Source organism: Mya arenaria, chromosome 1, assembly GCF_026914265.1.
Source record: "Mya arenaria isolate MELC-2E11 chromosome 1, ASM2691426v1".
NCBI classification, from domain to species: domain Eukaryota; kingdom Metazoa; phylum Mollusca; class Bivalvia; order Myida; family Myidae; genus Mya; species Mya arenaria.
The window spans coordinates 6105367-6128121 of record NC_069122.1 but is presented as its reverse complement, the minus strand read 5'-3'; the positions used below and the strand labels follow the sequence as shown (position 1 = coordinate 6128121).

At 33.9% G+C, this 22755-nt stretch overlaps 1 protein-coding gene across 4 annotated transcripts; it reads right to left on the bottom strand.

Annotated features, from left to right (window-relative positions):
• Nucleotides 1-885: 885 nt before the first annotated feature.
• Nucleotides 886-22714, bottom strand: LOC128236061 (probable serine carboxypeptidase CPVL). Of its 4 annotated transcripts, none has more exons than XM_052950895.1 (12): nucleotides 22667-22714; nucleotides 21555-21743; nucleotides 19667-19785; nucleotides 18079-18199; nucleotides 15435-15573; nucleotides 14030-14096; nucleotides 9976-10104; nucleotides 8127-8258; nucleotides 5888-5986; nucleotides 3713-3886; nucleotides 3026-3208; nucleotides 886-1691 (listed from the first exon to the last, which is right to left on the bottom strand). In XM_052950895.1, the coding sequence occupies exons 2-12, from the start codon at nucleotides 21724-21726 to the stop codon at nucleotides 1596-1598; spliced, it is 1431 nt and encodes a 476-aa protein (XP_052806855.1). In that variant the 5' UTR covers nucleotides 21727-21743; nucleotides 22667-22714; the 3' UTR covers nucleotides 886-1595. The 4 variants fall into 4 exon arrangements, with proteins under 4 accessions (XP_052806855.1, XP_052806848.1, XP_052806843.1 ...); XM_052950888.1 differs by having other exon boundaries at nucleotides 22640-22682; XM_052950883.1 differs by lacking the exon at nucleotides 22667-22714 and adding an exon at nucleotides 22310-22330.
• Nucleotides 22715-22755: the final 41 nt, after the last annotated feature.

Below are 22755 nucleotides of genomic sequence, written 5' to 3'. Positions count from 1 at the left end.
TTATGTGACTATAGTAGATCACGGTTAATCTTTTAGCACTTACCAATCATTTAATATTTTTGCACTTTCTGCTATTAAATACGAGGTTACAATCTTATTATCAGTAATTAATATTTTCCTTAAATGCATTATTAAGTAAGTAGTTAAAGGTTTATCACTCAAAATTGATGTTTGTTATACATGTGTGTGTATTGATTTTTAATAAGAGTGTCACTTTAAATATTGCAATCAGAGGATTACAAATGTAGTATCATGTACATGTTTCCCTGTAACTTATCAGTTTTTAAAGGGACTCGCTCATGTTTTAGCACCAATTATTTTTCTCTGCAATTCATCTGAAAACATTTAATTATATTATAACAATTTGACTCTTTGATTATGAAATTGCAGAAAAGAAATATACTTTATAAGTGTAAACAAATACTCTGCTTTAAGTGGGGTGCAAAATTAAGAAAACTGACAATAAAACCTCACACCCACAAGGGCTAATACACAAATATATGGATAACTTAAGCTTTAAGCCTATAATAAATAATTGTTGAAATGCATAACTAATGTTTTTAAAAATTGTCCAAAGACGATACTTGAGCATATATATCAACATTTGTTAAAGCGCGTAACAAATGCTTTTCAAAATTGTGGACTCCAAAGACAATATTTGAGCACATATCCACATTTGTTGAAGGGTTCTAACCGTAAGTATCTTAGTTTTAACACTTGTAATGATTTGCCGCACTTTATTCGGTCAAACATTTTTTTTTTGTATTTTACTAAAGCATGAGCAAGTCTCTTTAAGTCTGGTAAACATAAATGTCACCATATCTACCAACCACTCTCAGATTTATCATATCTATCTATACATGTATTAAGATAAAACTGACGCAATTAAGATTGAGTATTTTAATATCGATAACTTCTTCCAAACAATGTTTTATCAATTAACTGATAAAACTTCAATATTGAACAATCAAAATAGCAATAAAGTCAAGAATCACATTTTGCCTTATGCAAAGAATCACGTAGGTTAAAGCTACACTCTCACAGACTAGACCACTTTGACAATTTTTTGTCTTTGAATGAGCCAAAGATGTTGGGAAACCAGTGATATAAGAACATATATAAGAGTATATTAATTACTGCTGTTAAAAGATCAGATTGCAGTTGTTCGTATTTATTTTTGTAAATTTATGTTTTATAGCTAAAAGCATTCCTAATACTTAAAGAAAAATTAAAAATTTGGCAGTTTTCCAAAAAATTTAGAGCTGTTCTATTGTGAGCTATCTTATAGGATTGAATTGAAGGCATGGATACCAAAATTAGCTGATTCTGAAACAAAAAATTAAAAAAAAGCCAAAACTATCAATCTGTGAGATTGCAGCTTTAAGGGATGAAAATTATTTTCTTACAGCAGTATAAATTTAAATATTTAAAAATGAATATGCTGTATATGCCCATGAAAAGACAGTATCTAAATCAGTAAAATATATGTGATAATTTATAAAGTTTAAGTATCAAAATATTTCAAACAATGTAAAGATGTTGTATTATTCAAAACACAAGGAAGTTAAACAAAACTATCAGATATAAATAAATAATCAGAAGCCTGTGTTGGATATAAATCTGGTAATCATGTCAAAGCTCCTTGCCGGCTGATCGTAGGGTAAAATATGGCCGCCACCTCTCACTATGACCTGGAGAGATAAAAAGTTTCATTGAGGAGAAATTGAACATTTAATTAAATACATATAACAGAGCTAAAATCTTATCAGAGAATCAATTTCTTTTAATCTAAACATTGTGCCCTATATAACATTCTCAACGTCTCATGACTGGTATATATCTTGGATTATTTTCTTTGTTTACCTTTTTTTAAAGAATATGCTGTTCATCTCTTTATTGTTTGATATGTAACAAATGATTTATTTAAAATAGAAAATAAAAGTTACAAAAATATGTGCATATTTTTATTTTTTCCCAAAATAATGTATATCGGTCTAGTGTTATTACAGAAATAGTACTGTATAGTCCAAATAATTGTACGAAGACGGATTTTTTGACGATTTTTGATATGGCAAATCCTTCACAGAATCCTGTTTAACACGTCTATTATTTTAGACTAAGAAATAGTAGTGTTGGTGATTCGACCAAATCTCACTTTCCATAATCAGATATTGAAAACTGATCAATGAGTGATAATTGAGTATTTTCATGCATGTACATTAAACACTTCTCACTTTTCATTTTGGCTTTATTTTTTTCAAATACATTTTTCTTATGCATACTTTGTGAGTTGTTTGTTAGGTTATTTTTCATTTACTGATTAAATATAATTATTATTTTATCAATAGTCACAAATTTTAAAATGATATTCATTTTAAAGAAGAAAGAAAAATGTGGTGAAAATATTCTTAAATCATGGACAGACTATAGTGGTTATTTTTATATATTCGATATCCATTTTTGATAAAATCATTGATAGCTGCCAATTTTGACCATTTTCCTTGATTTTCGAACTATAATCGATTATCAGAACACCAATTAATTAATAATGTGTTATCAGTGTTTATACAAAGAGGTGGTTTTAAATTATCTGACATATATGATATCTGGATGAGTGACAGATGAAAATTATTCAAGTCCATTACAAGCAGATGTTTGTCTGTGTTTGTAAGGGACATAAATTGAACAAGAGCACCGCCTGCAGGTGCTGAACGCTTATCTGATTTTATCCTTTTACAGTTTATTTATTTCATATTGTAGATTTGATAGTGAACATGTATTCCAAAGTTTGAAAGTGATAGCTTTGATAGTTTCCATGTAAGTGACCTAAACGCAAAACTTAACCAACACCTCCGAAAACGACAATCAAGTGACGACAATAGCTCGTCATTTTTTTCAAAATATCAGACGAGCTAAAAATGAAAAAAACATTTTTATACTTAAGGGCCAACACAAGTTATTGCCTGATAATTCTCATGTTAACAACTGCAAGGTATTAAAAATCATGTTAAAAAATCTCCCCTACCTGGTAGAAGTTGTCTACTTGTCGGACATATCCGGCCACCTCCTTGTCGCTGTCATTGATTCTCCATATCATACGGTCAGCTGACTTGTAACGGTCAAGCCCTGACCACTGGACTGTCTGAAGGAATGCCTCAGTCAGAGGAATGGCCACAATAATGTCCAACTGACCAGTGTACATCATTACCTTGACAACGAAAAGTTTAAAACATTTCATTACCAGAATAAACTTGTTTCGACTCGGTTAGGCAAATATTGAACATTGTATTTAATAAGTTCATTATCAGTGTGCAAAAAACTATACATGATTGCTTAATACATTAAGTAGCCTTAAACAAATATTTTATTCAAGCCAGCACAGAAGGTATATCAAAGCTCTCTTGATAGTATTCTGCCATACTCCAGAAATAAAGCAACCCTTGTCTTCACAATGACTATAATAAACACATTTATCACAAATGTTGGGAGGGTGACAATAGTCTAGCAGAGAGGTTGTTGGTTCGTGCCCCCTCGAGGACCATTCTCTTTTCCTTTTCAAAAAGGACATCAGTATTTGTTTGTACCCAGGAAGCAGACTTTAGAGTGATTCATATCAATTAATATGTGTCTTCAAAATTGATGTAAAATAAATAAGTATATACGCTAAATGCTCAAAATAAGCTTAAACATAATTTAACTCTAGTATACAAACCTTATAGTTATCCATAAGCACGGCCACCCATGGTTTCACAGTGTCCATAATGTCGTTTATGATGTGTTTCTCTACCTGCTCTCCGCTGTGATAGGTCAGATTCCCCACATGGATCGCCCTTCTGATCATGGGATCAGCCAGCGCGGTGGCATAGTAGTCAAAGTCTGCTGGCGGCTATATGAACAGGTATTACCGTAATAAAATACTGATAACCCCTTTGCAAATATACATGTTTTTTCTCACAGTAAATATTAAGTTTGAATTACTTGATAATATAGATTAACAACAGATTGCTGAACTATGCAAGGAATAAGAGACATGCTTATATTTAGAAAGTATTAAATTATTTAAAAGAACATCCTAATTTATCCTCCACTTCACTCATTGACAATTAATACAACACTGGATGGTAAAATGTATAAGTAATAGTTATATGACATGAGTAACATTTAAATGATTAAGAATAGGTGATGTGTGCTCAGCGAACGAGCCTTTCTGAAACATTAAAATGTTACATCATGTTATCTAACTGACTTAGAATACAACCCCATTGGCTGACACATTGTCAATGCAAAATCTGACGCAGGAAGTGTGTATCGGAAGAGTGGCAGAAGGGGGAACTTTAAACACCCGCAAAAGTCAAAATTCTTAATGATTAAGCCTAGTACTGAATGATTGCCTTATTGCAATTTAATTGGCTGAAAATGTAGATTGTTTCCTAAAATCTATAACAAGAGTGCTGTGGAGTGTTTCCCAATTTTTGTTTTTTCCCAAACAAGGGGCATAACTCAACAATTGCTATACTTCTGTGCACATTGTCTTTATTACATGTCTACATTTTATTTCAATATCTTGGAATGGTTTTGGAGTTATGGCGCCACGGTTGAATTTTTTTCCAGTGATAATAACACCTCTGACCGCCATCAACAACTCTAAGTCTATAAAAATAATTCAACGGTTTATAACATACAAGCATTTTTTTCTAAATGTGTAGAAGCATTACGGTTAAGAATAGCAAAAGCATGCTAATATGTGATAGGTTCAATGGAAAAATGAATCTATTAAATCACATGAGATCCATTTTCATCTTGTTTTGAAAGGACTTGAAGTCAGATGTGAAACACAAGCACGAGCTTGTCTGTTTCGTCATTCTGCCATGCGACGAAATTTGACTTTGATTTTTAAGCAAATGTGATGGGTGTTCCTACACATATATGCCATTTATCATTGGAAACATGTTTATTAAGGGCGGTCGTACCAAACTGACTCATGTTAAGTGTCAAGTTGTAAACGGAAAACCTGGTAGCCAGCAGGAAAAAATATAATCATCATTTGGTTTCTTAAACAATAAAGGTTGACCATAAAACTTAATGATAAGGTCATACGGTATTAAATTGGCAGGTCCAAATCTGACATGAAAGTTATCTTTTTATTGTTAACCATATATTCTTTGACTTTTCATTATTACCAACTTCTTTAAATAAATCATATTTTTTTTGGCTTAGTTTTCTTTAGAATTCAAAAGAGGACTACTAGACAAATGATGCTAAAAATAGAATCTATAATAGCTTTATTGAATATTTTCAAAAGTTTTTAAAGGGACTAGACACCAAAAATCGGCAAATACAGTATTTCCTCAAAACATGCGTAGAATTATTAAGAGCTAGTATGAGGCCAATAATACATCATTTTACATGATTAATAGAAGTCCACAGTCCCTATCTCAGCAGAGATTACCCGTTTATAAATAGCGCCTGATGGTTTCCCAGTTTATAGTATGTATATTTAGCACGAGAAAGTCAGGTGTTTTGTACAGATACATTCACCAACACTATTTTTAAATCTACTGGGATTTACGTAGTACAAAAACCAAGTAAATTTCAAATTGAAAATTTCACAAAAACTGTGAAAGAGACATATGTGTTGTTAGCTTTGTCATCATTAAGTAAGAATCACTGCGTTGAACACAACCATATCAATTTTATCTAAGATTTTGACAATTTTCTTTTTTTCTTGCAATGGTATCATCTGGTGTCTAGTCCCTTTAAATATGTTCAACTCTGTTAACAAACATTACAGCTAATACATAACATTTTGGTTTTAAAAAATAACAAGGTACAGTTCTACTTTAAAGCCCTAATAATTCTACTAAAAAGCTTGGCTAAGCCCTATTACCTCTGTTAGTAAGAAATTGTAGTAATTATTTGTGTTGGTGACATTGTAGAAGTAGGGCTTGTAGGGGTAGAGGTCACCATTGAGTAACATGTCAAATATCTGAAACATAAGCAGAGAAAATCAAGCACAGACACAGCATGCAGTTCCAATAATCAAACACACCTCTGTGCGCAGGATGTTGTAGTAGTCTTGTACCCCGCTAACGTTATATATGTAGCTGCCTTTGCCTTCAAGTATGAGATGATAAAAAATCTGAAAGTAATGAGAGAATTAAACAGTTCTTTATACAGCAAGGGTCAATCATTATTTTTATTTTGTGTATTTTTTTTTAGATTTTAACTTAATAAATTAGTTACATTCACATTCTTTGAAAGCTAACTTGAACAAGAGGCACATCAGTGCCTGTGCTCCACTGGCCAAAAGGTTCAAGCAAAGACCACCTAACGAACATTTTCGTCAAGTTTCATAGAAATACAATCATCAATTTTTGAGAAGTTATTTAAATTTTTGTTTTACTTTAATAGCTCTGGCTGCCATGTTGTGCAGTGGACCGAAATGATTTGGGCAATTTGAGTAAAGGAGCACCAAACAAACATTTCTGTCAAGTTTTATCGAAAAAAGGTCATCGGTTTCGACGACAAGTCGTATAAAGTTTTTTTTATTTTTTAGCTCTGGCAGCCATGGTGTGCAGTGGACTGGAACCATTTAACAAATTTTGGTTAATGACCATCCAAGGAACATTTCTGTTAAGTTTCATCAAAATCTGATCATCGGTTTCTGAGAAGATGTTCTTTAAAGGTTTTTCTATTTTTTTGCCCTGGCAGCCATGTTGTGCAGCGGACCGGAACCATTTGAGCAATTTTGGTTAAGGACCACCCAAGGAACAATTCTGTCAAGTTTCATCAAAATCTGCCTATCCGTTTCAGAGGAGATGTCGTTTAAAGATTTTGCTATTTTTAGCTGTGGCGGCCATATTGTGCAATGGACCAGAACCATTTGAGCAATTTTAATAAAGGACCACCCAAGGAACATTACTGTCAAGTTTCATCAAAATCTGCCGAACCGTTTCAGAGGAGATGTCGTTTAAAGATTTTGCTATTTTTAGCTCTGGCGGCCATATTGTGCAATGGACCGGAACCATTTGAGCAATTTTGGTAAAGGACCATCCAAGGAACATTTCTGTTAAGTTTCATCAAAATCTGATCATCGGTTTCCGAGAAGATGTTCTTTAAAGGTTTTTCTATTTTTTTGCCCTGGCAGCCATGTTGTGCAGCGGACCGGAACCATTTGAGCAATTTTGGTTAAGGACCACCCAAGGAACAATTCTGTCAAGTTTCATCTAAATCTGCCTATCCGTTTCAGAGGAGATGTCGTTTAAAGATTTTGCTATTTTTAGCTGTGGCGGCCATATTGTGCAATGGACCAGAACCATTTGAGCAATTTTAATAAAGGACCACCCAAGGAACATTACTGTCAAGTTTCATCAAAATCTGCCGAACCGTTTCAGAGGAGATGTCGTTTAAAGATTTTGCTATTTTTAGCTCTGGAGGCCATATTGTGCAATGGACCGGAACCATTTGAGCAATTTTGGTAAAGGACCACCAAAGGAACATTCCTGTGAAGTTTTGTCAATATCCGCTTATCAGTTTCAGAGGAGATGTCGTTTAAAGCAAAAGTTTACGCACGCACGCACGCACGCACGCACTCACGACGAACAATCTGTGACGACATAAGCTCCATGGCCTTCGGCCAGTGGAGCTAAAAATCTCAGCAAAATTACAGAATGATTTATCTTTATAATGTTTTAATATTATAGGTAGGTTTATTTATTCAACACAATAAATAATGAAAGTGTTTATGATATAAATAGAATATTAAATTTGTTGTCATTCAACAGCAACATTATTATTCCTCTACTTAAATATAAGTCATAGATAACAATGAAACAAACCGTAGTGGGCCGTTTGTTCAGAAGTTTGTTTAATTAATGTCATCGTTGCTAACTAAAAAATTGTTACTGCTCTGGAAGTTAAGGATACACTTGTGATCTGCTGAATTTCTAACAAGATTTGAGACAACTGTTTCAGCTGTACTTGTTTACATTTAAATATGTGAGCACATCATGAAATAATTCAAGTTCAAAAATTAACAACGATGTCGTAAATCATGTTGCTAACTTCAACACAAAGTTCTGAAAAATTGGACCATTGTTAAGTATGTATGAAATCAACATCCCAACCTCGAAAGCCTTCCCAAACTGTTTATTCTGTATGTACGTGGTGGCTTGCATGGCATACTTCTGAAAGTAGTCCCTTTGGGTTTCGTCCAACATACCAATTTGGAACATGAAGTCGGCATACTGCGGCATCATCTGAAACACAATGTTCTCTCTAAAAAGGTTTTATTCTCTGATTGTTTAGTATGTTAATTTTTCTAATGTTGAATGCTATGGCAAAGATTTTTGAATTTGAATTTGAATAAACCTTTCAATAACATTTGTGATACAACATAATAATAACATAATCATATCAAACCAAAATTCTTGATCCTAACATATTTTGTCATTTTTTCGCTGACAGGATGGGCTCAATGTTTGTCCATTTATGTCCATTTATTTCTTTATTATAATGTTTCTAAATTGATCATAAAATATTACTTAGTCTTATAACCAGGAAGTTTGCTTTTAAAATGATACACATAATTTTATGATCAAAACAAAAGAGCACATGTATATATGAATTGTGTACAGAATAAAAAAATATTAGCCTTTATAATGGGTTTTTCAATTAATTGTATCCACAATTTTCGCAGTGAACTAAGCCCCAAAAATATCACTAACATTATTCTGCAGAATTTGGTACTGTAACTTAAAATCAAGTATCGTCAAATCTACATTTTGACATGACATGTTAAAATAATAAATGCCCCAGGGCTACAAAATGGGACGTAAGGTGTGACAGGGTTTAAAACAATGCAAACCAAAAGACCAAGCAAGCAGAAGAATCTGAAATAAATCTTGATGAGGAACTGAGGGGAATAGATAATCACGCAGACAATGGAGACATGTTGACTCATAGACTCATAGACCCTGCCTTACTTTACGTACTACAAATAGTCAAAATGTCCTCAGCCATTAAAGGGTATCATTTCAAATAAAAATACACTAGCAAGAAACTTGCGAGATGAAATCAATGTTCATTTAACTTACCACATGAAGGTTTATCAGTTACTGTTATAAAACTATCTGTTACCTGTAAGGCAATGGAAGGCACTTATCGGTTACAGTTTGGGGCCGCTTAATTTTTTAATTTTAATTTTTTGCATTTGATTGTTATTGCTTGTGAATAGAATTGTCAAATAAGTTAAATCAAACTTGTCGCGCCTACCGTTTTTAAAAATAAAAATGGAGAAATGTTGACTCATAGACCCTGCCTTTTTTTACATACTGCAAATAGTCAAAATGTCCTCAGCCAACAAAAGGTTTCATTTAAAAAAATAAACTAGCAAAACACTTGCTAGATGAAAGCAATGCTCATTTTACCTAGTACATACAATTTTACAAGTTACTGTTATGAAACTAGCTGTTACCTGTTAGACAATGACAGGCACTTATTGGTTACAGTTTTTTGGATTTGATTGTTATTGCTTGTGAATACAATTTAATTTATTGAATTTTTTTTAAAATCATGCTTGTCGTGCCTACAATTTTACAACGCTTTCATTTCTTCTGCAGGCTGACTGTACTATGTTTTTACAGACAAGATGACTTACAATTGCACACAGTCACAAAGAATGACCCCTATGGCCTGGCCTTGTAGGCTGATATTCAATGTCTTGACAGATGGAAAAGTACTATGTTGAGTACTTACTTGGTACACATAGTTTCTGTATAGCAGAGCCCGTCCCCTATAGCCAGGACCTGTATGGTGTTGACAATGTCTTGACAGATGGAAAAGTACTATGTTGAGTTGGTACGCATAGTTTCTGTGTCACAGAGCCTGGCCCCTATAGCCAGGCCTGGAAGGGCATGACAGTGTCTTGACAGTTGGAAAATTACTATGTTTAAAGCGTATACTGTTTGTACTTACAGTTTCTGGATCACAGAGTCCATCCCCTATAGCCAGACCTTGTAGGTTGATATTTAATTTCTTGAAGGGGTTTTGGTTTTCCATATGGATCTTGTAGCTTATGGCTGGAACATACTTGCCCGCATATGACTGAAAAAAATTAAATAAATACATAGCTTATGTCCTTGTCAAAGTTTTGTGTTGGCTGGGAATGCTGGCACCTAGGGGACATCAAGAGGACAGCAGTTGATTGATTCCAAACAAGCAGTGTTTTAACAGCACTGGGACACAACGGACAGTATGCATAAACATCTTAATTAATTTCTTGACTTAAGTCAATTTCCTAAAATAATTGAAATCAAATTAAACAAGAGGCCCAAGAGGGCCTATGCTCTACTGGCATGGCTCTTGTGGTCATTTTCAATCCAGAGCATTTACGTATGAGTAATAGGCAACAAATATATAGTTCATTTTTTGTGTTTGTTTTAGCTGAAAATGCTGCTTGTCAACATCTGAGGACAGAAAGTGTTGTAAGCAAATTAGTTGCATGAACTATTTCAATATGTGCCAAGTAAAGGTAATCTCCAAGTAAAGGTAATCTGAGGGTAAAAAATATTTGCTTTCAAAACTGTACTCATGGTCAAAATTTCATTTCTGTAGCTCTAAAAATAAACAAGAGCTGTCACAGAGACAGCACGCTCGACTATTCAGTGTATGGACTGAAAAGATTTGGCCAAACATGCATGGATCATTGTTAAATTAGATTTCAATGCAAAACATGATGTGCTGAGACATTAACATAAATGTGGTTACATGCAAAATTTCAACCATAATTTTTAAGTCTAATAATAAAGGGCCATTATTTGCAAAATACAGTTATCTATCTTGGTTATTCAATTATGTTGGGTGGTTGAATACCATTGTTTAAAGTCTCAAAGAAATACATAAAGTAGATGCTTAGATATTATCCTATTTGTGCTAACATGCAAGACCTTAACCTGAATTTCTAAGTCACATTAGAAAGGGGCAAAAATTATATTATATGAAAGATAGAGTTATCTTACTTGATTAAAGAAGATGGTTAAATGGTTGTGAGCCTGTGTGTAAAGTTTCAATGCAATACATGATGTATTCACTGAGGTATTGACTTAAAAGAGAGAACATGCAAATCCTTCACCAAAATGTCTATGTCGAATAAAAAAGGGGCAATAATTTAAATTTATTGAAAAGTAGAGTTATTCAACTTAATTAATTAAGTAGGTTGGATGGTTGAGTACCATTGTATTAAGTCTCAATGCAATATCTCAAGTAGTTGCTGTGATATTAACCTATGCGTGCTTACACGCAAAACCTTAACCAGAATTTCTAAGTCGAATAATAAAGGGCAATTATTTGCATTAAATGCAAACTAGAGTTATCCAACTTGGAAAATTAAGTAGGTTGGATGGTTGAGTACCATTGTATCAAATCTCAATGCAATACCTCAAGTAGTTGCTGAAATATTAATCAATGTGTGCTTGCACGCAAAACCTTACCCAGAATTTCTAAGTCGAATAATAAAGGCCTATTATTTGCATTAAATGAAAACTAGAGTTATCTAACTTGGTTAATTAGGTAGGTTGGATGGTTGAGTACCACTGCATCAAGTCTCACTGCAATACCTCTAGTAGTTGCTGAGATATTAACCTATGTGTGCTTGCATGCAAAACCTTAACCAAGGTGTGACGCTGATGCCGACCCCGACGCTTGGGTGAGTAGTATAGCTCTCCATATTCTTCGAATAGTCGAGCTAAAAAGTTGGTCAAAAGGTCAAAGTCAAGGACATCCGAGGACAACATTGATGCTTGTTTGCAAAACTGTACACATGGTCAAAATTTCATTGCTGTAGCTTTAAAAATTAAAAAGTAAGTCAAAAGGGGTGGGCCCAGCTTTTGCCCAAGGGGCATAATTTCAAATATTTTGCTAGACAGTCATCATATGATGCTCCACAACAAATATCAAAGGTATGGGCCTTGTGGTTTGAAACAAGAAGATTTGAAAATATTTCTTAAATAAGTCCCTAGGAAACTTGTGACCCCTGGGGCAGTGCCAAAGGGGTATAATTTGAACAACTATGGTAGTGGTCCACTAAATTAAGCCTTGTTCAAGATAGCAAGGATCTGCATAGCTGTTTCAGACAAAAAGGTTTTTAACATTTCCCAATTTAAGTATACCAAACCTGTGAACCTGGGGGCTTGGCCAGTAATGTCCCCAGGGCCATGAATCGAACAAACACCCACAAGCAATTGTGACTTTACATGTAAACTTTGCTAAAAATAGACTTCACTCATGTAGACTTGGCTAAAAATAGACTTAGCTAAAAATAACATATTTTATACTTTCAAGGCCCATAATCTAGGCATGCATGGGCGGATTTGGCTGGTTTTTGAAAAGAACCAAGCTCCAATGGATATTTAAATACTGTACAAGTTTCATCGAGATGCAATCAAAACTGAAGACTATATCGTGTTCACAAGCAATTGTTTACAGACGCACTGATTTTTTATACTTTCAAGGCCCATAATCTAGGCATGCATGGGCGGATCTGGCTGGTTTTCAAAAGTAACCGAGCTCTAATGGATATCTAAATACTGTACAAGTTTCATCGAGATAAAATCAAAACTGAAGACTGTATCGTGTTCACAAGCAATTGTTTAAAGACGCACGGACGCACATACTACGTACACATTACCATCGCATAAGCTCTTCTGGCCTTTGGCCAGTAGAGCTAAAAAGTGTGTGTTTTTTAGATAAAAGTATGTGTTTTGAATAAAATCAATGAAATAGAAGTGTTTCAGATATAACTAATATTAACAAGAGAATATATCCTATGATAAGTGAGGTAGGTATCTTAAGAAAATGACTTATGTAAGGAATTGACTTAAGATTTTTTATGAATACTGGCCCTGGTTAGAATGGAGCATCTATAGGAAAAAGACCTTGCCAAGTTTGACATTCCAAGATTCTTGACCACAAAGTCACTGCCAATGACTTCCACCTTTCACCAAAACGAAATCTTAGTTTCTTTTTTTTTGTCTCTTCCTATTGTAAATTTGGCCTTTTTTTGTAGCAAACCCAATCAAATTTTATCACACTTGACTGGTTTGGCATAAGAGTTTCAGAAAATCGGATTACAACAATAACTCTCGATTTAAGCATAATACAGACAGCATATCAAAAATCTTCATTGTCATGCTTGACTTTGTCTTTGTCAAGTTTGAAGGAGGTTGTGCCTTACAAAATTTGTGTGTTAACACTTGATTCTATGATGTCAATCAACTTATAAAGTTGAGGTTAACCTGTTAATCAGAACAAACGTGATATGCCTAACTATATAAAATCAGCTGATTATTTTGGATATTTATCGAAATAAAATTCAGAACAGTAATCTAAGGCAAGTTTGTTTCCATTTAATTTTATGTTTGATAACATAACAACTGTCCCAGTTTTTATATAATCTACTGAGAAAGGGCCAAGTAATACAATATTTTGAAATGTATCTATGAGAGTGCAGCTTTAAATGAAATTACAACAGGGCTTTTTCTGTAGTGCCCATGAATCCGACTATCGGGCCCATTCCCAAAGCAAAATATAAGATATTTTTCCCAATCTTCAGAAAAAATCCCAATCAAAATTGAAAAAATAATGTTTTTTGTTTTATGAATGACTTTTACCTGTACTGGTTAATTCAACATCTTAATAAATTAATGATTTTAAGTTTTGGGGTTAATTGAATTAAGAAATCCTTGATTTACATCACATTCAGAGATCATTTTGAAATATTATCTATCATGATTTATTGCAATTGATATTTCAGCATTTTCATGTCTTTGTAAAGGGAAAAAAAAAATAATATTGAATAATTTCCTCATTTGCAGGAGACTGGAAAGGTTATTCATTTAACTGTAAAATTTCCCAATTTCGCGACACAAGTTTTCCCAAAATGTTTAGGGTCTTTTTCCCAAAATGGGCAGAAAAAGCTCTGTAATTATGTTATAAGATATTTCAAGAAATGAAGAGACATCTGTGTACTTACCTCCCCTGTTACATAGAATGGACTCTGCTGGAGCTGATAAAACACCTGGAAAAACTGGACCAGGCAACTGAAATACAGGGAAGAAATACATGCATTATTAAACAGTCTGGATAATTAATTTTGTCATTTAAACATTTTTTGATTTTTGTCTTGGAATGAACCAGTTTTGGCTCAGATATCTGGAAACCAGTGATACAACAGTGGTCGAAATTAGCACAAGCACGCAAAACCTGCTCTGGTAAAATGTCTTACGGGCTTGCTCAAATTCTGAATTTTATATAGCAGGGCTTGTTCATAAATATGATTCCATGCAATAAAATAAGAGTTCGGGCTTGTTCATCGAAAAGTCTTATTTCGATGACTGATATAATACTGGTGATATAATATCAGATCACGGTCCATCTGTTAGAGTGCAGCTTTAAACATGTATTATTGCACACATACTAAACAAAGACAAAATAATGTTTAAGGTCCTTATTCATAATAGCAACTCTACATACATATATATTAATATATATGTTCACTTTACATACAATGTATTCAATGTACATTCTTTTTCCAATAACCATGAGCCATAATGTACCCAACAAAGTTTCCTTAATGTCCAACCAGATCGAAGATTTGTCACAGTATATCATATACATAAAAGCAAGTAAAATCGTTGTTGGCATTTTTTTCCTAACACTTTTCTTTCTTATATTATATATGTATGTATGTATGTAATTCTTTAGACCTTGCCGTCAAGGATAACCTGTGAAAGTGCAAGCACTTATTTCCAACAGGGTCCTTTGTTTTTGCTGAAGGGACAGCATGGTGAAGGGGAAGTGGTGGGATACAAGGAAGTCTGGGTGTGATACCCTAGCTCTTTTTCGAAGAGACCCCTTGGTTCTTTTACGTGCTCGGTGTTAAGCACAGATATACGGGACACAACCTTCCTGTGTTAAACCAGTACTGAGTATACCACTTTTTCAAGCACTATCCTTTAAATGCCAAGCACCAGGCAAAAGAATGTGAGTGTATTTATGTATAAAAATGATGATTTGGGCAACAAAAAGTAGAAAAGAAAGAGAAAGAATGAATAAAGAGATAAAAACAGAAATAGAGAGAGAAAGAAAACATGTAAGTTTGTTAATAGTTAGGTTAATGATAGCTGGGTACATATAACTTTTGGTGGAAAAAGTCAAGTCAAGCAATATAGCATGATCAGAAGTGTTTTGAGTCGTGTTTATTAAAGAAATTGCGAACATTATACCTGAAATATTTTGAGTTACTCTCCATGTTAAGGATGGGATCACCATTAAAAACGAAATCAATGCCTTATTCTGTGATTCTAGACATACCATGAATTTTGCTTGTAATAGTAAAACAATTGATTAATAAGTAAAACTGCAAACTTCTCCCTGACCTGTACAGGTCCCTGCCGACATCTTCCTCGTTAGTAGCATATCCCTCGTCTTTGTCCGTGAAACTGAAGCCCGTCCCGACTGGATTGTCGATGTACAGCATGGAATATTTGCTGTTCCACGTGATGTCTTTCTTCACAACTGAAACCATTGTTATAATATAACGATATGTGACGACTCTTGAGGAAGGGGTACAAAGTCAGCAAAGTAATTTATGAGAAAATTGAGTTTACTGGTGAATTATTATACATGATTCTCGTATTTTTATTTTATGTTAATTGCAATAAAGTACAAACAAATTCAATAAATATCGACTTAAATGATTTTTCCAATTCCCGTAATGTGCCAGTCAACAATTATTTGAGAATTCACAGTAATTTATTAAGGTCACCAGAGAATTTTGACATTATTATATAATGATTCTTTGGTCTAATGGCAAGACAGCCCAAAAGATTTGTTGCGACACAGTTTCATTGATTTTACAAGTGTGTTTAAATATTTCTAAGAATGTTACCACATAAATGATATTTATAGTAGTGTTGGGAATCGTTTCCAGTTTGACTTTCAATAATCGGTTCCACTCAAGTAAATGATTATCCATTGTACAATCGGTTTCTGACAATATCTTTATTTTAGTTTTATTCTTTTTAAGTACAAACACTAATAAGTAAACATGCTTATGTTATAAATGTTTGAAGTTATTTAGTGTTGTTGTTGCATCCCGCCATATTGTTGACACAACTCAAAGGAGGACATTGGCAGACATAAGCCAAATGTTTAAAACAAGAGAAAAAACAGAAATCCCATCTGCTGGTTGAGTCGGTGATCAATTATGACCAAATAGTTACAATCATATATCTTAAACAAAATCTTGCCCAATTTTTCATACAAACAGTTACACAAGTAAAGAAAAGCAAATTTAATGTATCTTTTTTAGTTTAATCCATTTTACCGATTTCGTGTATGAATGGGGTACTTGTGTGTGCACGCGTTTGGGGGGGGGGGGGTATCGGTTAACTGTTATCTATAAAATTACTGTGCTTAATCTTATTTTAATTAAGATATATTAAACAATTCAACATGATTGATGAATTAAATTTTACTGGAATTTATTATAAATGATGACAGTAATTTTAATTTGTGCAGGTGAAATGAAAAAAATTCTTGAGTTGCAATGTAGTTTACTGTTTTATCATCCGAAGTTGTGAATGTAAGGCAACTTAACTGAGCAACTGCAACTTTGTATTTTGATGGTTTTGTAACAAACTACATTGAATTTATGTAAATCATGTAAAAAATCATGATTTAAGATGCTTGAGTAGAGCTATCTCACTTATTTTTTTGTTTTGACTTAATTGCATTTGTTATTGCAATTTAATTTTAGGTTTGATGAGTGTGTATAAGGTAGAGTTTTAAGTACAGAGTTATTGAAAAGTGCTGCACCCTGTCCATTTTTGATGGCACCCTTCTGCCTTCATAGGCTTAAATCATGATTAAATAATCAGATATATCTTAATAGTTTTGATTAAAACTCATAACAGAACTTTAAATACATTTATTTATTTTACATTTTTGGAAGTTGCAACTTAATATTAATTTCATTAAACACCGTTTCTAACATATTTTGTCATATTCATAATGCTATATCCCGATACAATGTGCCCTTTTCTGCAACACCCTACCCTTTTCCAAATTTGGCTAAAACCCTAATTATGATATATGTATGTGAAATACTACATTTAAATATTGTTACCATGGTGAAAAAGAACAACTTTGATAAAAAGTAAATTCAAATAAAAATAGTTTTTTAACAAATATATATCTTCTTAAATTTAAATTCCTGTAAAAGCATCCTATCTGTTTAAATATTATCTGAATACAAGAACATTACAACATTGCGAAAAACAATTACTCAAAATTATAAACCATGGAAACCTTTTTGATCATCTTGAACATTTTGTAGCCATTTGAGTATGGACCATACAATTAATCATTTTGATTTTAAGGTTTAATTTTTTGTGTTGAATATCAGTTGTGATTTATGTTTTTTTTTTATGATTGTTTTGTTTTTCAAAGTTTTGTTTTTCCGAAACGAACTCATTTAATTTTGTATAGTGATCTTGATGTAAAAGTTGTAAGTTATAGTAATACAAAACATGTTTTTGATACCATTTTTCGTAACTTATATTGTACACTAACTTATAGCATGAAACCTTATAGTGTGATGGTCCTGAACAACTGTGTGAAGTATGAAGTGAATTGAATGAACAATATTCGAGAAATAAGTGAAAATGCCAACTTGCCCTAAAACTTTATCGGACGCGGATGTAGACGCCAGGCTGAGTCGTATAGCCCTCCTTATTCTTCAACAATCTTTTGTTAGTGCCAGTTCTTTTTTCTATTCTATCATATATTAAAATGCTGTATTTTTTCTAAATATATTGTGTTTCATAATATAATTTTGTCAAATATAATGTTTAGTTTTGACAAAAAGCTTATTTTAAGTTTGTATCGGAAATTTGCCAAAAGTAGCAAAGCCAAATCCAACTATCTATTAAAAGATATCATCAACGATAGCATTTTTGACTTTTTGGAGTGCAAAAAATATGGGATGGGGAAAAAAAAAAAAAATCTCTCTAAACATACATTTAATATCCTTGTTAATGAGGTAGGGCCCATTCTCAACAAAGAGTCCAAACAGAGAGCTTCCACCAGGACCCCCCTGAAGCCATAGAAGCACTGGAGCTGAGCCGTTGGATGGGGATGTCTGCAATGACAAGAAATGAAATTTATATTAGGCATAGTACTGTTAATACTGAGACTGTTGGTTGAACTTCGAAGATCCAGTGGCAATGCCTTTAAATAAAAGGTCCCATTGTAACTGACACTATGAATGGGGAATATCTTCAATGACAAGAGGTGAATCGAATTGGGCATAGCTTTTGAGATACTGAGACAAACAGAGGAGACCAGGTGGTGCTGCCCTTCAATTATGTGACCACACAAGATGAGGGTGAGGCAGTCTTAAATAAGATGACGATAAATTACCAAATTTGTGAAGAAATGTTGAGACACACTGGTCTGGTATAATAGAGCCCTCCTGCACACACGCCCACAAGCAATATATACCGGTACATGTAGGACCATTGGATCCAGAGGACAAGGATGTACATGTGTATGGAGTGAAAAAGACAATAATTCAAATCATGAAAAAGGATTTTTTCTGATAACATTTTTATATTATGTTTAAAGAACGAAATGCATGTGAAGACTCACAATTAATTGAAAAGAGAACACTCTCGCTCACTCTGCTCTTCCTTATCTTTAATAATATCATGTTTGAATTATTGCCTTTAATACTATGGCTATTGATGCATGTATAATAATCGGAAGAATACCTCACAGCTAGACCACAAGTACTTTTAAATGCACAGAACACTAACTCAACTCATGGAAGACTAACCCAACCCCCAGATCACTACTTCACCCACATAACACTAACTCAACTCCCCAGAACAATAATCCAACCCCCAGAACACTACTTTACCCACAGAACACTAAACAACAGAACACTAACTCAACTCCCCAGTACAATAATCCAACCCCCAGAACACTACTTCACCCACAGAACACTAAACAACAGAACACTAACTCAACTCCCCAGAACAATAATCCAACCCCCAGAACACTACTGCACCCACAGAACACTAAACAACAGAACACTAACTCAATTCCCCAGAACAATAATCCAACCCCCAGAACACTACTTCACCCACAGAACACTAAACAACAGAACACTAACTCAGCTCCCCAGAACAATAATCCAACCCACAGAACACTACTGCACCCACAGAACACTAAACAACAGAACACTAACTCAACTCCCCAGAACAATAATCCAACCCCCAGATCACTACTTCACCCACAGAACACTAAACAACAGAACACTAACTCAATTCCCCAGAACAATAATCCAACCCCCAGATCACTACTTCACCCACAGAACACTAAACAACAGAACACTAACTCAATTCCCCAGAACAATAATTCAACCCCAAGATCACTACTTCACCGACAGAACACTAAACAACAGAACACTAACTCAACTCCCCAGAACAATAATCCAACCCCCAGAACACTACTCTAACCCTCAGAACACTAACTCGACCCCAAGAACACTCACTCAACCCCCAAAACACTCACTCAACCCTATAACACTTTGTTGGATATTCACCTGAGCAGGAAAGAACCAGAAGTACATGTTGCTGTTTGTGGTCTTGTTAACAGTGAAGAATCCTGCATAACTGTCTTGTGTCACACCAGGGATTGGGCCGACTTTACTGGCCTTCTGAGCTGAAATGTAGATTAAAACTGAACTATCTGTTGTCTTGTTGACATGTCACTCCAGAGATTGGGCAACTTTACTGGCCACCTGAGCTGCAATGTTCGTGCATGCATACCGGTAGGTTAATCTTAACTATTTGTCCTCATGTTAACAGTCCAGTTCCAATATCACACCAGCTTTACTATATGTCTAGCTGCCTGACCTGGTATGCTTAAAAAAATCTTTAATTTTCATGATTTCATTGTAAACAGTTTTGCATAAATTATGATAACTGCTACTGTCCTGCACCATACTGGGCCTACATTACTTGCTGTTGTCAAATGTTAAATCTTTTAAAGTATTTGGTCGTCTTGCTATCTTGTAGAAATTTCTCATGAGATAACATGTGACACACCATAGATAGAGTTATTTCTTTTATGTAACGAACCTTTTACTGACTGCCTCCCCAACAGTAGATATTAAGTAAAAAAACTATATTCCATAAATTTTCAATCATTGCTTAACATTAAAGGAGCTGTACTCCTTATGATAAAATAGCGAAAAAAAAAGAAAATTGTCGAAAACTGACATAAACTTGGCTCGATGTGTACAATGCATTGAAACTTACTAACTGAAGTACAACATAGTTTACAATTTATTTAAGTTTAGCAGTTATTTCGTATTTTTCCATTAAAAAAGATTACTGGGTTTGTCTACCAGGTAGAATTTATTCCTTATGCGTGATTGGCTAGTCAGTGTTATCATGTGATATTACCGAGGTAGGTGTATAGCTTAATTATGTCACCCATTTAAAGTAAGCCGTTGTATATCAGTGGATACGACGCTGGACTGCAATTTTGGCAACATGGGTTCGAACCCGGTCTCCGACACAATTTTTTTTTACATTTTGGTACTTTTTTTTACAATTATGATATCAAAGCGTCACACAATCTATTGGATAATTGTCCTGAGATTTGTTACAGAAAAAAACTTTTTTTGGTGCTAATTTGCACCTGTGGTATTTTTTGGATGCGTTTATATGGTAATTGATAACACTGACTTTTTTAATAAAATGCCATTAGTTTGTGTTGAAAAGAACATTAGACAAAATTATGAAGCTAATTTTATTCACGTAAGATATCAATATCAATTTTTATTACAACTCTTATTCACTAAGCAATATCATGTTGCAGTAATTTAAGAGAAATATAAAATGTTATCCTGTCAGAAAAGATTTAAACTGCACATATTCACGATTTTGTTTTCATTCTGAAATAATAAGAATCAAGAATGTGTTAACTTCCAAAGTATCAGCTGAAATAAGAGTGTGATAGCTTTTATTGAAAAAATGGGTTATTTTTCAAATTCTGGCCTTGAAATAATCAATCCATGTACCTTAGTGTGTGCAGTTAGAAATTTAATACCAGCTGGGCAGTCAGTATTTATAACTCTGTGCTTTGCTTTAGATCATTATCACAGAGGTAAAGTAAACACTGACCCTGGGTAAACTTTATCAAAATAATAAGTTTTGAGGGCAAAACTCTGGACTGTTTAGGAAATACCATCATTAAAGATTGATGGTGCACATAAAGTCATCGAAATTAGACTTTGGATGAACAAGCCTGAATTCTGACACTATTGCTGTTATATAAAATCCTGAATTGCAGCAAGCCCGGAGAGCATTTTACCAGTGTAGGGCTTGTGGGCTTGTGCTAATTTCGACCCCTGCACACACATTTAACACCCCAATCTTAGGGGTAATAAACTAAACTAAGAACATGTACGGTTGTAAGCCTACCCTGGTCAAACTGGCCTTTCTCCACATATGGGGTAAGAAACACAGGCTGTCCTGGGTCTACACCATTCTGTAACATGGGTGGGTGTTTGTCTGGGAACATTCCTCGTAACGCACCCTTGGCCTCTGACCCACATACCAACACTATAACGCTTAGGAAGAATTGGACTCGCATTTTGATTTACAGGAGCTCTGAAACAGACAAACAATCAGCCTTAAATGACAATTTTAGTGAAGAATTTTAAGTACACGTTTATATAAAAAATGTAAGTGCAGGATAGACAGACTTTCTGTTGAGTGGAAAAGAAAATTGGAACAGTAGAAGAAGATGATCATATAATGCTGAGCTCAATCCCATAGGCTGAGTTTTGCCTTTCATCAGAAAGTTATTACTTTTGCATTAAACAATTATTGAATTTAGTAAAATGACTCCTACATTTTTGTCAACTGTTTAAATACGTTCATGTATCATGTTATTAATAATCTTGAGTCCATGTGTACAACCTGAGACCAAGAACCTCCTATTCCTGTACAGCCCTTACAATATTCACAGCCTTGGAATGAGTATTGCTGTAAATTGATAAATGCACAAAAAAGGATACAAAACAAAAGCTAAGAGCCATTCTTAAATTAAGTCCTATTAATTATTATCGTCAATATAAATAATATATCATTTCAAAGAAAGTAGGACAAATACCACACGATCAGTCGTAATCCCAAATGTTCCCACAAATTACTATTTAAGTTATAACTCTTACCAGTGTCTTACATTAAGAATGACTTGAGGCACACATGTGAACAAACAGATAAAGATTAACTATCTCATATCACATGAGTGAGTATCCATCCATATGATTATCAAATTGCAGAACATATAAGGGGAGGGAAATGTACTGATAATGTAGAATTTTAAACTGTTAGTGTTAAACAGGTCAGATTTTGTTATATAACAGCGTCAGTGTGTTTACTGTACAGTACTGCTTAATTAATACTTAACAGTTACAACCACAAACACCTATAACCTCGATAGAAACTTTCTATCTACAACTTAAATAGTGATTTAAATAAATGAGAAAATACATACTTACATGTACAAAGAAATAGTCAAAACATACCTTCTTCCGGTTTCACTTTGACATATGGCGGGAAAACAATTGAAGAGTCCCTATGGACGTCACTCTGAAAAACTGTGACAGTCAACAGT

Coding starts and splice junctions, on each gene's coding strand:
- LOC128236061 (XM_052950895.1), bottom strand. CDS start 21,726: ATGCGAGTCCAATTCTTCCTAAGCGTTATAGTGTTGGTATGTGGGTCA. Junction 14,097..15,434: donor GTCGGCAGGGACCTGTACAG/GTCAGGGAGAAG, acceptor CCTGTATTTCAG/TTGCCTGGTCCAGTTTTTCC. Junction 8,259..9,975: donor GACTCTGTGATCCAGAAACT/GTAAGTACAAAC, acceptor ATTGTGTTTCAG/ATGATGCCGCAGTATGCCGA.